Here is a 16424-nt window from a genome sequence, read left to right as displayed (position 1 = left end):
CCTTTTTTTAATTTTTTTCGTGCAATTGCGTGTTTTGCAATGACTTTTTTATATCACCATGGTGATACAGTTGTATCTGAGTTTCAAATAGCTGAATGCTTCTTATGAATCTGGAGAAGTGGTTTTAAGCACCAGACAGTTTAAATACAAGAGGTGGGGTAGATTATGGATAAATTTTCTCGGCCCTACAATATGATAATTATAACATTTCTTAAGCCAGTATTTCCCAAACTTTACCATGACCAACTCCCCCTACACTTATACATTTTAAATTGAGGCCCCTTTATACGAGTTTTCGGGGCCCCTGCTAGAACTTGGGCTATACACACTCCGTGTATATGGTAGCTACGGCCCTATTTGTATCTAATATCATTTTCTGGACCCGAATTTCCTAGCGACGAACCTTGTATTAAGTGTCTGTTACAAATCTGAGCCTGAAAGAACCGAGATCGAGACCGAAACTGTAGACAGGGACTGAGGCTGAACCTGGCACAACTTTAATTAAAAGAGAGCAGATTACCTGTTTTGACGGGCTATTAAAAAGCTGCAAGCAGCTGTAAGTTAATGGGAAAAACATAAATCCCAATCCATATTTAGCAAGGACATCTGCAGGATTTACTTCGATGTCGATCCTCAATTCAAGTCCAGCAAGGACTTACATTTGGTATGCTCGATATTTTTGTATATGTCTACACTTGCCACGAACATATATTTACTGTTTCAGCTATACAATATGTTTATTTACTTTGTGACAGGCATAACGATTAGAAGTATTTGGAGTATTCGGTGATTTTTTACTCTAGAAAAACATGGATCCAAGAATTTGCATCATCAGTTTTGTGTAGAACATGAAATTAAACTCTCCAGAACACTTGAAATGTTGACAATGGCATATGGTGAAACTATTCTGAGTAAAAAACAATGTTTGCAAGTTGTACAAACTCTTCTAAGATGGCCGAGAAACCCCAAATGATGAGCCTCGCTCTGGACGCCCAAGCACGTCAATAACCGATGAAAACGATGAACAGTGATGAAAATTGTTTTTGAAACCCGCTGAATCACTATTAAGGAAGTTGCTGAAGATATTGAAATATCGGTTAGCTCGTACCATAATACTCATGTTTGCTTGTGATATATTTTTAGGTCCGGTAGTTTTCCTCGGATGAATTTTCCTCTTGTCGTACTTCGTGGAATTAGGAATCCGAATTCGAACAACAGGTGGATGATCAAGTTATCATGAAATTGGCAAATAAATCGGAAAAAATATGATAATAATGTTAACTATTTGCTAGTAGATCCTTATACAAAAAAGAGACCACTTACAAAAATTCAGGATGAAACAAAAATCCTTGGAGATGTATATTTTTTAAATACATCTTTTTTTTAAATAATACATTGAATACTTTTCAATAATATAAGCTATGATATGTCTTATCACTATATATTATGAATAATTTTTAAGGCTGTGAACTTTTTTAGCACTTTTTTATTGTCATTTTCCATGGTGATGATATTTCCAACGATAGTCGCCTCCTTTACCATACAGGACTCCTCCAATAGTTGATTTGGCGCTTCCATATTCGTCATGACTTGAGTCTTTTTGTCATTGATTTTCAAACCCAATCTTTCTTCAAATGATTTAAGGACTCTGCTGAGGCATCTCCAATACAACTCAATTTACTTTGTACTTCTCAAGAACCCAAATCATCTGGAAATAAAAGATTTGTAACTTTTTTCACTCTTATTTTTGTTTCCACTAGATGTTAATCCATCATCTTTTGTAGGAGATATTCACTATGAAGAAGAGAGATTGGCGTGTGCCTCTCTCAATATATATTTCTGGTTCACCATCAATATCTATCACTATTTCCCTCCTGTTAGCATATTCCTGATTGCTTTTATAAATACAGGAGGACACCCCCAAAATTATATTTCCCTCCACACTACCACAGGCTCGAAGCAATGGCCAAGGACTTTCCTGACGCATTTCTTCCCCCTTTTACTGCTTTGATGGACATAACGACATCATCCGTTCTCCTACCTGGTCTGATCCCAAATAATGTTTCGGGAAGAATTTTATCTAAGTTTATTCAGTCTCTCTGCTAGGATCCCAGAGTATCTTTTATATTATATTTCCAGGATTATTGCGGGTCTCAGTTTTTAATATTTTTATTTTCCTTCAGAAACAACGATATCCTTCGTCTCATTTGAGCTTCGTGTAACCCTTTTCCGAAAAAAAAATTTTTGTTTTGAAGAGGTCGGCTAAAACTCCCGACAGCTCTAGTAGAGCTTGGTAGAATTCTCCAGTGAACTCTGACAACCCAGGCGTTTTTTCTTCCTTTGACCTTGTTTTACCGTACTCCCGTACTTCTTTCGCTGTGAATAATTTTGTAAGCGTTTTTCTATCTATATATATCTTTATATCTATATTAGGTATATGTATATAATTCCTGAAAATATCAATGCACATACTTTCCATTAGGGGGGCACAATTCCTCCTTCTAATCCATCTCTAATGATTTTATTTTCTTTGTTCCTCTACTTTCTTCCAAACATCTATGTAAGTTATAATTTTTCGAATTTATATCATGTAAAAGACATCGTCCCCTTATTGGAACTTCTTTTATTTTTATAGCCATCAATTCTTCCAAGTCCTGATTCCACGTGGTGTCTTCTTTCAGAGCAATTTCCTTCTCCCTTCACCTTCGTTTCTCCTCCTCACGTCGTCCGACCATTGTTCTTATTTTCATAGCACCCAGATAAAACATATCCAATGCATCTCTTACTTGATAACCATATCCATGTATGCCTCCCTTAAAGCTTCCATCACTTCTGTGTGCCTGAGTAGTTCATTATTTAGTTTCCATCCTGTTTTCCCAAATGAGGATTTTGTTGGGCATATGGTTCACAGCAAAATAAAGTGATCCAACAACCCACTTGTTGAAACTATTTCTACAGATAAATATCATGATAGTACCTTGTCTGAAACATACATGGGATCTAGCCGACTCTCGGTGACTTGATCGTTATATTTTCGGATAAATGTCGGCAAGTAGTTATATGTAACATCTGCCAGGTCATTCATACCATTATTTTCCTTCCAGGCTACAAGACTTTTTGAATTTGTGAAGCCATTTAGTGATGTTTAATCTCATCCATAAATTTCAAATACATTAAAATCTCCTGACACTATCTCTCTCCTGGGATTCGCTTCTAACTCCTTTAAATACCCCACTAGCATTTTGTTGTCTCTTGAGGAAACTTACAATACAATAATCTATAACTTTTCTTCTATTCTTCTATTTCCAAGATCTTCATAGTTCCATTTTGGTCCGTGAATATTTCCTTAGCGTCCAGGATTAAGATTGCCACTCCTCTAGCCGGGTATCCCTTGGCCGTTGTCTTCGTATGTGAGGTGTATACTTGATAATTTATTGAGACAAACTACCATTCTCGTCTATCTTCTTTCGAGTATTGCATATACATACAATGTCTGGTAAATCTAAAAATTTTAGACATTTAACCACACCATATTTCTTCTTTTTATCCCAGAGACCGTTGATGTTCATTTGAATGATACGAAGCTTGTTCATACTGTTTAGTTTTTTTTGAGATCTCTTTTCTATTGACTCTTCATCCGGGCTTGATGTTCTTTTTGGTATTTTTTTATTTAATGGTTTTGGACATGGGCTAGGCTTCTTGGCCTCCTCTTTTCGATTTCTCAATACCCTTTTCCAGTCATCTCTAAGATGCATAGCGTTTGTAGATTTCCAAAAGGAATCAGTTGCTTCCTTTTGTACATTTGAATAGGATTGTACACCCTTTAACCCTTCTACTGAACTTTTATGTTTTTGAGACCTCTTCAACATTTTGTACAGCCTTCCAGTTTTACTTCAATGCTGGTAATCTGTTAAATGCAACTCACATCAGACGTCTCCTTGACTCTGATGTCAAACCCCTCAACACTCTCCCTCCAAGTGGGAACCTCATTCGGTATTGCTGGATTGGGAGTCTTATTCTCTTTCGTATCATGATTCCCATCAGTGGCAATTTGTACAGAACATATACATTACAAAAGTACTCGGAATTTACGTTTCCATAACTTATGTAGATAATATATTGTGTATCCATTCCTTAAGAAGTTTCAAAGCCAGTTTTTTTTTAGTACCATTTTTTTGTGTAGAAAAAAGTATGAATACTGACCTTGTAGTCATATTTGAAGTAAAAAAAGTAACCTCACTTTAACCAAAATATGGAAAAGAATTAAAATAAAAAATTAATTTAACCCACAGTATTGTATGAAAATATGAAACTATATTTATTTTTCATATGGTATATATTTATTTAGAAAACCTCGTATTTACATACAAACATTTTAATATATCTACAGAGGAAGTAAAATATAATCCATTCTCTTAAACCAAACCACATAATCTAAAAGATATAATATAAAAAAGTTGAGTTCCTAGATACTACAACAGTAAAAAAAAATACTAAAAATCCTTTATAAAATATAAGATATTTTTTTGTTAGAATATACAAAGAGCATAAATGTAAAAACTCTGATATTACCTTCTTATTTAGGGATTAAAAACCATATTTACTAGTGCTGGTACGGTACGGAGTTGTATCGCAGTTCGGTTTGGTACCACCCTTAAATATCGGTGCGTTTTTATCTTCGGTACAGTGCAACAGTACGACAGTACAATATTTTGATGTAATAAAATTTTGGTTATTTTTTTTTTCTATTAATAGATATAGATAATGAGGTAAGATTTTAATACATAAGCACCCTATTATATAAGAAATAAGTTATATTTTTTTAAACAAAAAAGAGATAGTGGCTTACAAATTGATAAAATACATCCCAGTTGAGGAAAACACAGTGGTATGTTGTAAGGATAATTTAAATAAATTTTACAATGTTTCCAAGATAGCTCGTCGATACCTTGCAACTAAAGGTAGGTCATTACCACGCAAAATAATTTTTTCGACCGCTGGCGGTTATGTGACTACTAATATACCGATACCTAACAACCTAAACAATCTTAACACGTACTAAACCTTGTTGAACTCAGAGTAGAATTTGAATCGACATCAGAGGCATTCCTGCCCATGTCTTTATTAGATACGGAGTGGGATTTTGCTTTTATTTCCCTCACCTCATAGATGCTTATATGTAATCCATTATAACGTAATGACAACTAAAATGCTCAGCCCCCAAAAAAATCGTCAAATTGACAGGTTTACTTTGTTAATTTTGGTTGCCTTTTTTATCATACCAAAAACGCTACGATTTACAACCCTACTAGTTACAACCCACTGATATTTGAACTTTTTAATTTATTTAAAAAGAGAGATTGTGAGATGGAATGATGATTGCAATATGTTTTATATTGGCAGATAAACGCCATGACAGCTAAACTGTCAGGATTACAATTTCATTTTTCTGTTGTTGTTTTTTTGCATACCGGCAGGTTATATTGTTTACAACAACAGTTACATCTAACAACACTCCTACAAATAATAGCTACGTAAATGTTTAAAGCTCTCCCTTTCAAGGAATTATCTGAAGTACTGCACTTCATAATAGTATATAAATATAATATATTACGAAAACCGCATAAATAAATGCAAAATCATTTTCATGGTGCTTGCAAATGTACAAACAAACATAACTCCCCCCCCCCACATATTGCAAATTAAAGTTTGCACGAGTTCATACAGCATAATCTAATTAGTGTGACCTTGAGTCCTCAGGCCAGAGTATTAAGGTATATACGTAGAAAATGGAACTAATTTTTTTTTTTTTGAAATTTAAGTATATATATGTGTGGTCCGTTAACATAAAAGCAAGCTGGAATAGTTTTTCTCAAAATTTAGTCTGAATTACAATTGTATTCTTCAATTAATTATCGCTCTTTATATCAAGAAGTAATCCTTTGGAGGTGCCACAAATAGGGCATGAACAAGCTAAGAAATATACATTATTTACTAAGTGGTTTAGGTAATATCTATGCAAGGAAAAATTATATAAGTGAATAGACAATAATAGTAAACATAAATTGCCGCCACGACCTCTTCGTTCAAAATCATAATACGTCATGACTCATATGGACGTCATAGATAAACATTGTAACATCCCCTTCTTAGTTATATTATAGAAGGTAATAATCACGTGGTCTTTATTCTACCACTTGGTTTAAAGCTTTAGTCCACGTGAAACTTATTGATTACAAAAGATAAGAATAATTCGTAAATAATGACGCCATTAATTGTGGGTTTTTTCATATTTTCATATTCATCAAAGTAAAAACTACAATTTCTTTTTTTTTATTTATAATTTATTTACACTAAACACATTAAATGATTTAATTGGGACTTTTGACACGTACTACATTATCTGATTTAATTTCTGATAGTCTTGAATAAGTTGAATTGAGGGAGTGTTCATTTTGTCTGCAAAGACTAGAACGAACTTATTCGTGAACTGATATTTTTTGTATGACGATGACAAAATTCGTAAATATTTTTAATGTTCGTTAGTATTAAACAAAATTTTTACTTTTGACGAAATGTAGACGAATAGGGCAAAAACTGTAATGAAAAGAGAACAAAATGCGGCAAGACAATGACGAGATGAAACAAAACGAATTGCAACATTAATCCTGAGAAAAAAAGTCAAAATTATTCTATGAAATAAAGAGTAAAAAAAATTGGAAATAAAAATTGAAAACAAAAAGCCATGGAACTTATAATTGAAAAAAAAGACATAAAAGTATTTATCTTCTGGAGTAAATACGGCAATAGTAGCAGAAATTTAAAAAAATATTATTTGTGTTGTCCGGGGTGCTAAAATTTTAAAGGGCCATATCTGGGCCAATATGAGTCTCTTAAATACAACGAATGACCTAAACTATAGATAAAACTCTTGGCTATCCCAACTCATCACAAAAAATTTAATAACAAGCCAATAATAATTGACTCAAATATGTGGATGAAATATTGAGCTGTATATATAAGAAGGTGTTCTGAAAAGTTTCCGACCAATAGCAGACTTTTTTTTCATTTTTGATTTTTTTACATCGTCTTCTCGGAACTCTATCTTCTTCTCCCAGCGATGCTCCCGTATCTGTGACCCATCCAAATAGTACTTGGCATTTTTTTCAGAAAAATAATTGTTCACGAAGGTTCTCTTCATTTGATGAAAATCTTTTTCTCGGAGTGTAATTTTTAGATGACGGAACAAAAAGAAGTCGTTCGAGGATACATCTGGTGACTAAGGGAGATAGTCAAGGAGTTCAATCCGTAAATCGTGGATTTTCACCATGGCAATATCTGAGGTTTAAAATGCTGCGTTGTCAACACACACTCATATTTACTCACTCAAATGACTGTTACATTTTAACGGCACATCCAAAATGGCGGAAACTGTTGTTGTGTAACTGTCAATGGATGCTAAATAAATGTGACATCCATTTAATTTACGAGTGCTACCAGTTTCACGTTGAGGTCGGAGTCTTTTCTTACCACCCCCGTATATGAAGAGAAAAAAACCCGTATTTTTTTAATATTTGTTCAAAATATATTTGTGAAAACTTACTTTTTTATGTGAAAAATGTTCTGAAATAAAGAAAAAATCCAGGAAAGGGTGGGGGAATGGCTTGATTGAAATTTTGTAAGACCTTTGTTGTTAACCTCGCAAAAATTAATTAGAGCTGTGTATCTCAATTTTTTTTTTTTTAAAGTTATGGTGGATTATATGTTTTTAATATTTTGCGGTACCTTGACTTTAACATTTGACATTGACCTCTCAAAATGTAATGGGTCATTACTGTTTGATTATTTTACTTTCACCAAAATCGATAAGTAACTTTTTCCGTAATCCTACTTTTATTTGATTATTTTTGAGTGACCTTGACCTTTAATCTTGACCTCTCAAATTTTAATGGCTACTTACTGTAAACATATATAACCTTCTTAAAAAGTTTGACAAAAATCGATCGCAGACTTTTTCCATAGTCCTAGTTTATTTTAAAATTTTGTGTGCCCTTAATCTTTGATTTTAACCTCTCAAAATTTAATCCCCTTTTACTAATAACATATATGTATAACTATCTAAAATGTTTAGTCAAAATCGATCTGTAACTTTTTGTGTAATCCTGCTTTATTCTTAATTCGTTTTAAGTGACCATGACCTTTGATCTTGAATTCTCAAAATTTAATAGTTGTTTACTGTTAACATATATAACCTTCTAACAAAGTTTCACGAAAATTGATAAGTAACTCTTTCCATAATCCTGCTTACAAACACACAAACTGAGCCGAAAACATTCAATTTATTTGGCAGTGGTAAAAATTTAAATTCAAATATATTTTCTTCTAAAACCAATCATTGTAATGATCCTACAAACAAAATTTATCATCAGTTGGCATTGAAACCCGGTAGCGTACGAGGAGATAAAACTTAGACATTTCCCTTTGAAAGTTGCGCCACTAAGTATATTTAAAACTAAGGAGCTTTCATTTTCTCTAATCAACGCTCAGTAGAAATATACTAGCATATAAAAAGTAATTTATGAATCCAATAAAAATGGGTTAAGTTACAATAAATAAAAAAATCCTTTATGAGAGGTGTAAAACAGTTTTAAAAGTACTTTAATTTTATTACTATGTATTGCATGCGCAAAAAGCAGTGATTTTTTTAAACTAATTTTTTATTTGGATATGTGGTGTATATTTTAAAGTATGTCCTCGTTTTTTAATATTTATAAGTGATGATTAATATGGATAGGTGTATATTATAAACCTAGCAAAATATGGCATCTACAGGGTGGTATTAGAATTAGAGTCCAATCAAAAAATATAATTACTCACAGATTATATTAGAATAAGTATCCATACCTTTTTAGAGGTTCCAATTGTTCTACTACTCGTTTTTTTGGAGTTAGCTAACTAAACAATCTCTTTTCTATTGGTAGATTGTAATAGTTTGCCCGTACGTCATCCAATTTCTCGAACTCGGAATTGAAGAATATGACAACAAATAGTTGAAATTCAATTATCGCAACCTTTTAATAATAAATAACTAAGAAGAAGGATTTCGACTTTTTCGAGATATTCGGATAATTATCGCCTTGGAGGGTTATGAAAGTAAATTGAAGGTCTTGTTATGTGTAGTAGGCTGTGAGTTTGTCTCTTATGAAGTACTTAATTAATGAGGAGTGGACTTTCTTTTCTCCTAAGTATATTTTATCATTGATATATAGAGCGTTTTTGATGAGACGTCAGCATTATTGATGCATCCCATTTTGGGGGCCTAACCAATCAAGTTTTATAACAATGAAAACCTCCTTTTTTTTCATTTATATTAGGAAAAACAGTGAACAATTCTATGTCAAAAAGGGACCAAGAAATAAAAGGGAGTTGACCTATATCCAAAAACCACAGCCTCTACTGGTTTGTTTTTACACATATCTGACCCTAAAATGTATTTTAAATATGTTAACACATTGTTATCTATATTAATAACACAAAGTTTGTCTTTCTGAATGAATAAAAAGAAGTCACCGGGTGCCAGTATATATATAGTGCACTATGATGTGTATCATAAATATATTTTAAATCTAAGAAATAACAATATAATTGTATTTGTGAAATATGTTAGGCGTGTGCATAATGCAGTGAACATGTAAAGATAATGGGTTGTATATTGGAACTATTCAAAGATAGACTTTATTTAGGGATCTAAGTATGTCCTATACATTCCCTCATCCGCCTTAAAGTTTTTCCAAAATGCCTTTTTAACAATTTTGTGTAGCTTTCGCACAAAAAGTATAAATTGCAAACACCATTGAATGCCCAAAAAAAAAAGATATTAAAACTAAAATATAACCATTTTTGAATTATAGTTTCTATATATTTTATTATTTAAGTATCAAGTTTGCCCAGTACAATAAAGGTAAATAGAAATATGTATGTGTGTTTTTATACATAGAAGTCTAAGAAAATATGTAAAATAATATAAAATGTATATCATTCTGATTTTCAAATTGGTATTAGAGAAATTGCTTCAAAATAAGAAATTGAGGAAGTGAATAATCTTTCGAAAATATTAATATACTTTCTGCAAAAAATTGCTAAATATAAGAGAAAATAACATTTATAGATGGGAGTATACAATACTAGTACTGGGGTCCGCGCACCTAGATCTTTCTTCTATTTACCTTCATTTCACTGGATAATCTTGATACTTAGATAATTAAATACATGAAAAACTATTATTCAAAAATAGCTATATTTTAGTTTAATATATTTTTTGGAATGCATTGGTGTGTTTTATCAATATTTTTTGTCCAAAAACTACGCAAAATCATCAAAAATGCATCTTGGAAAAACTTTAAGGCCGATGAAGCAGGCTAAAAGAAATTCGTAGAACCCTAAAAAAAATGATTTTCTAGCTTCTCACATCATCTTAAGGCATGGGGGAAAAAATGTGAAAACATATCAAAATTCATAAAAGTATATTTTTGAACAGGTCTAACTGATATAAATCATATAAATATTTTTTCTATATAAGAAATAGTGATGGGACGATTAACTGGAATCGGAAAATCGGGTGTTTTTCTGGAATCAGAATTGGCATGGGGAAAATAATGTCCATTTGCAATTTTGATTCATTTTTAACTATGGTATTTCACTATTATTATATAAAAAAAGAACCCCTCCCCCCTTCAAATTGAGAGATTTTTGCTTTTTACTAGAAAATTCAATATTTGAAATTTAAATTAGGTTTTTTAAATTTTTGAAGAATAGCACTGGATTTGAAAAAATTTCTTTAAAAAATTGTGTATTTTGTAAAATGCTCTGGATTTGGGAATTTTTTGTGCAAAAAGGACTCACAAAACTCATTGAAAAGAGTCTTCGAATGGAGAAGATGAATTTTATTGTTATTATTATTTATTTTTTTTTCAGAAAAATTTTTTATGAGAAATTAAATTTAAATTTTTTTTTCCAAAAAAATGTATTTTATTGAAAACAGCTGTAGATTTTTGACAATTTTTTCCCAATATTTGGAATGTTTTTTTGCAAAAAAAACAATTTTTTGTAAACAGCTGTAGAGTTTTGATAATTTTCTGCAAAAAAATAGCCAAATTCACACTTATTAACAAAAAAATTATGTTTTTAAAGAAAAAAAACTCCAAAATCACAAGTTGTTCACAAAAATATAATATATTTGAAAAAAGATTTCCAATATTAAATTTTTCGGTAAAAAAGTTGAAAAATATTCCTCATATATTGATTATTTTTAAAGAAACTAATTTTGGCCATTGCAAAAGAGTCTTGCAATGGACAAAATTAGTTTCAAGAACTCAAAATGAGTCTTTTGAACTCTTTTTTGCACCTCCTTCAGGCCTGATGCTATCCCCTTCGACTACACTTTTTGGCATGTCGAGGTGAAGATCTTCAGTGTCCGTCATTCAAACCCCGATTCCCTCAAAGACACTCTCAGCCAGTTATTGAAGGCCATGACAGAGGACTACAGTGGGTGTCAGGCCTTCCACGGCCCCCATCCTTGCTGCTAAGGTTGGCTGTATCAATGATTGAGAGAGCTCAGACACACATTCATTTATAATATTAATTTAGTTGCAATTATATTGTCAATTTATAAATTATATCTTGTTGAAGTTTAAAATTCAAAGTGTTCAGATTTTAATGGACCACTCGGTATAGTGTCATTATATGTCACTATCTTGTCCTACAGTTGACCAATATCTCGTTCAATGAGCTGACCCTTATTCTGAACAATTTGGCAGAGAATCCTTCTCACTAATTTGGAACTAGTACACACAACATCGTCCAGAATTTTTGCACCATCAAGAATTTCTTTCTCAACCAAGAAACTGCAGTGTCTTCCCCCCTTGACCATATCCTACATTGCAAAGGCAATAGGGCTAAGATCAGGTAAAGAGAGAGGCGTAAAGTCCTCAAATTGATCTTTCACTATTATTCCACCTAGTTTGCAGTGTGGGCAAAGTATTTTCCTAACGTGGGTAACAAAATCTCAACACAGTATACTTTTAAATTATGTCCTTTTAATGGGACACTAATTCTGGACCACCCAGTACATAACCCTGCAAAATATGGTTGGTAAACATACATATGATATGTCCATGTCTGCCTAATAACCATGAAACAGACACAATGGTTACTCGTCTAACCATAAATTTGAAGAAATAACCTTGATTTTCTAATTTATTTTTAAACCCTCCTTTCAAGTTATACATCATAATCCTTTATATGGGCTATACACAATATAGATATTAAAAATATATACTCCTGCTTTAACAGGGTATATAATATTCTCAATAAAAATTGGATTTCACTCAAAGAAGTAGACTGCAAGGAGCAGGATTCACTTCATTGAGACACTCTGCGACGAGTAGAAACAAGAGTGAAGAAAACTTTCCCAAAAGGAAAAAGATTTTGAGAGCCATTGGCGACTAACTAATTCAAACTACAATTGTGACCCATCATGGAACAAAGTATCTCCACATTGATATTCCTCTCATTTTTCATTGCGGGATTAGAAGGGTTAGAGACTAACTTTACAACGAGTAAGCTTTATCGTGTCCTTCCACAAAATGAAGAGGACATTAACTCTCTCCGAGAACTTGAAGAGGAGGGATTTGACTTTTGGTCAAGCCCTGCTGCTGTGAATCAAACAGTGGAAGTCTCTGTCGAGTCTGAAGAGGAAGATGTTCAGTTCCTTAAGGTTATAAATGAAAGAAACATCCCTTGTGAAGTGATTATTGCAAGTGAGTTGAGTTATTTTGCACCAATACCTGTCCGCTCCGGCATCATTTTCCTCTTTTCCAGATGTTCGATCCCTCATTGACAAAGAAATGGAGTTTATTCAGTCTGCAATGAATGCAGAGCTATTGGATTTCCGCGATCCGAGTTTTAATTTTGAGCGCTACCATAGTTGGAAGGAAATCAATGACTTCTTGGACGATTTTTTAATCGAAACCCCTTCTTCTGAGGAAATTATTATTGGGAAGACCCTTGAAGGACGTCCACTCCGAGTAATCAAATTGTCAAATAAGCGTGAGGTTAAGGAAAGGAAGATCGTTTGGGTGGATTGTGGTATTCACGCGCGAGAATGGATTTCTCCAGCATTTTGCTTGTATACATTAGATCGGATAGTCACTGTTTCGTAAGACATATCTAATTCATCATCAAATCAATTGACTTTTCCCCTTTTAGGCCGGAGTTAATGAATAACTTTGACTTTTACATTCTTCCTGTTTTTAATCCGGATGGTTACGTCTATTCCTGGGAGAACTCCCGCTTATGGAGAAAGAATCGGAACCCACAAAAGAATACTGTGCAAAAAGAAAATAGCATAGCTGGACTTTTTGATAGATTCAAATTGAAGAGTAACAAAAAATGTACCGGAGTTGATTTGAACAGAAACTTTGAAAGTCGTAAGTTTCTATTGACCCATGTTTTTAAATGTTTATTCTTCAAAAAATGATGTATCCATTTCAGATTGGAATACAGTAGGCAGCAGCTCCAATCCTTGCTTAGATACATATCATGGATCAAAGGCATTCTCTGAAGAAGAAACTTCAGCCGTTCGTGATTTCTTAGCTCCTCTAGGCACAAAAATGGCGGCCTTCTTCACAATCCACTCCTACTCTCAACTCATAATGTCACCTTATGCCTATCAAAAGGAAAAACCAAACGATTTTGATGACCATCAGCGCATCATGCAAAAAGGATCTCGAGCTATACGCAAAGCCACAGATGAAGTGTTCTTTTATGGACCCGTCTCCAAAATTCTAACAACAGTTGGAGGAGGGAGTACGGATTGGGCATATGATGCACTTGGAGTTAAATATGCATTTGCATTTGAAATGAGAGACAAAGGGAACTTTGGATTCCTCCTTCCTCAAGAACAAATTGAGCCAGCAACGAGAGAGTCATGGATGGGATTAGAGGCCATGTTGGTGGAAATTGCAAAGGAATATGTATAAAGGGCCTATGAGGTCATCGATAAACATAATACATAGTTTATATTAAACTGTAATTATATAATAATAACGATAATATAGTTAAAAAAGACTTCATTTCTTCATTGGAAACATATATTTAATTGTTATTTTAGTTCTGAAAATTTTCATTGCCTTATATTTGTACATATAGCATAAAGCTCACCCGACAATAATTGAAATAAACTTGTGAAAAAAGCGCACTCAAATAAGCTATATTTGTGGTTCGTCAACATTAAAACGATTAAAAAAAAATTAAGAAAAGGACATAAGTTATCTCTACTCCAATTACTTGGAAAAGGCTGTGCATTTTCCAAGTGCAAATGTCATGATCATTCGTGATATTTTCACGAAAAAAAAACTTCATACCTTCTCATTGCCCCTAGTATCTATTGTAAGGATTGTTTAACGATTTACCAAAAGATATATGGATTTCTTGAGATCTTAATTTGTAATTATACTCCATTTTGCAAAAATTATGAAACATCTCTTGATCGTCTTCGTTTATACAACTAAGAGTCATGTCATGGTGGAAAGGTTTAATATCGACATAGGAGGCGTTGTCCAACATAATTAATATAATAAGTAATAACACTTAGAAACGTAATAAAAATGGTGTCGTATAGTAATATTCATAAGGTATGCATATTGAAAGAAATAATAATTGTGACTGTTAATAAAAAGGTCAAACCGGGGTCAATTAAAGTCGCATTAATAAATTGAAGTCTCTAAATTATCGTTAATATTCTAAAGTATCTCATACCTTCCAGCAAATTTGAACAGAATTCCCATAATGAACGAAATATTTATTTGGTTGTAAATATTTATAAAGTAAAAAAATAAAACGAGAATTTTTCAATATATTTACCTCCGCGTCATTTTTAGTTAAACCGCCACAAATGTCCAATTCATTTTTTACATATAGCCCAACTATTAATATTTACGTCAATTGTAGGCTTTGTATCCAATTTATTGGATAAATTGAGAAACGCAAAAATATTCAAGATAGTTTATAATTTTTATTTGAGTCATGAGGATTTTAGAGGGATTTTTTCGGCCGAAATGAGCAAACAGAGGGAAATTTAGAAAAATGAGCATCGAAATGTTATAACTGAGCAATTTGTATATAAAGAAAATATAATTTTATAATAATAATTTAGAGTAATTAGTGTTGTTTCCCATTTATCATAATTTATTCATAAATTTTGCTATATATATCGACAAATCAAGTTTTTAGAAAGATTTTCTTCCGTTAATTTTTGCCTTTGATCGGTATTGGTAGGTTTAAGCATACTTAAAGACCGTTAAACGTCCTCATTAGTAGTTGGAGCAAATTTGAAGTGGCCATGATCATCAGGAGTTGTATTATACGTCCAACTATTTGCATAAATGGAAGATCAGGGTTTCGAAATTTTGTGCAAAAATATATTTTTCTTTGTTGCAATATTCAAATAGGATTATTCAATAGTCATTTTTCAGCAAATTTATCTTTCCTTTAATTGACTGTTGTCGGAATCTGGCTCCCTCACATATCCGATCCTGTCATCATAACCCTGATTGCATCATGTCAATATTTTTACATCTAAAAAGAGACCTTAATGAAAGAGTGTTTTTGCAGGTGGATTTTCCCACGAAAAATATAATCAAAAGCCGTTGCGTTATGTGTATTTATTTCATACAAGTTTAGAAAAATGATCAATTTTCACATAAAAAAGGCTGAGCAGTAGTCCCAAATTGAGTAATTGGTTGAGCGATTGTGAGGTGGCTCACAAATCCTAAGTCTAGTCATGAGGCTTACATAATCCCCGATTTGGCCTTTCAAATATAATCTATGGATTTCGAATTATTTCATTATGACAATCAAGTTTTATTAAATTAAGTGCTAGGTTTAATCAGAATAATTTATAATTGACTTTGACAATAATTCATCGAATTATACAAATCTAATCCAAACTCAATTTTAATAAAAGTTATTCTAGCTCGCATTTGTGTTGTCGTGTCACATTTATCTATAGATTTCCCACATTTAAAATGAAAATATTATTTTATACAACTCCATTATATTATACTAGCAAAGGGGTATCCTGCGTTGCTGAAGCCAAGAAGGGAGAGGGAAAATCACATGGACAATAGTAAATATTATTTCTTTTTAACGTTTAGACTTTTTTATATATATATTATAATTTTTTTTTTGTTTAAATTGTGCTGTTAAAATTGCAAAAACCTATTTTACACTAATTTTGCAAGGAAAAAAAATATTGGCATTCTAAAGAGAAACACAAACCTACCAGTACTTTTTCATACTTGCGAAAAAAAAAAGTTATAGAAATAATCACATGGAAAAATTATGATGTAATAAAATTTTCCGTA

General features: G+C 32.4%; 1 protein-coding gene across 1 annotated transcript; it reads left to right on the top strand.

The window, feature by feature from the left end:
* Positions 1–12318: 12318 nt before the first annotated feature.
* On the top strand, positions 12319–14136 carry LOC121128547 (carboxypeptidase A2). Its single transcript, XM_040724142.2, has 4 exons — positions 12319–12818; positions 12880–13216; positions 13267–13487; positions 13552–14136. The coding sequence occupies exons 1-4, from the start codon at positions 12536–12538 to the stop codon at positions 14037–14039; spliced, it is 1329 nt and encodes a 442-aa protein (XP_040580076.1). The 5' UTR covers positions 12319–12535; the 3' UTR covers positions 14040–14136.
* Positions 14137–16424: the final 2288 nt, after the last annotated feature.

The sequence above is a fragment of the Lepeophtheirus salmonis genome, chromosome 1 (assembly GCF_016086655.4).
Source record: "Lepeophtheirus salmonis chromosome 1, UVic_Lsal_1.4, whole genome shotgun sequence".
Classification (NCBI taxonomy): domain Eukaryota; kingdom Metazoa; phylum Arthropoda; class Copepoda; order Siphonostomatoida; family Caligidae; genus Lepeophtheirus; species Lepeophtheirus salmonis.
Note: the sequence above shows the minus strand (reverse complement) of the source record. Positions and strands in the feature narration are given on the sequence as shown.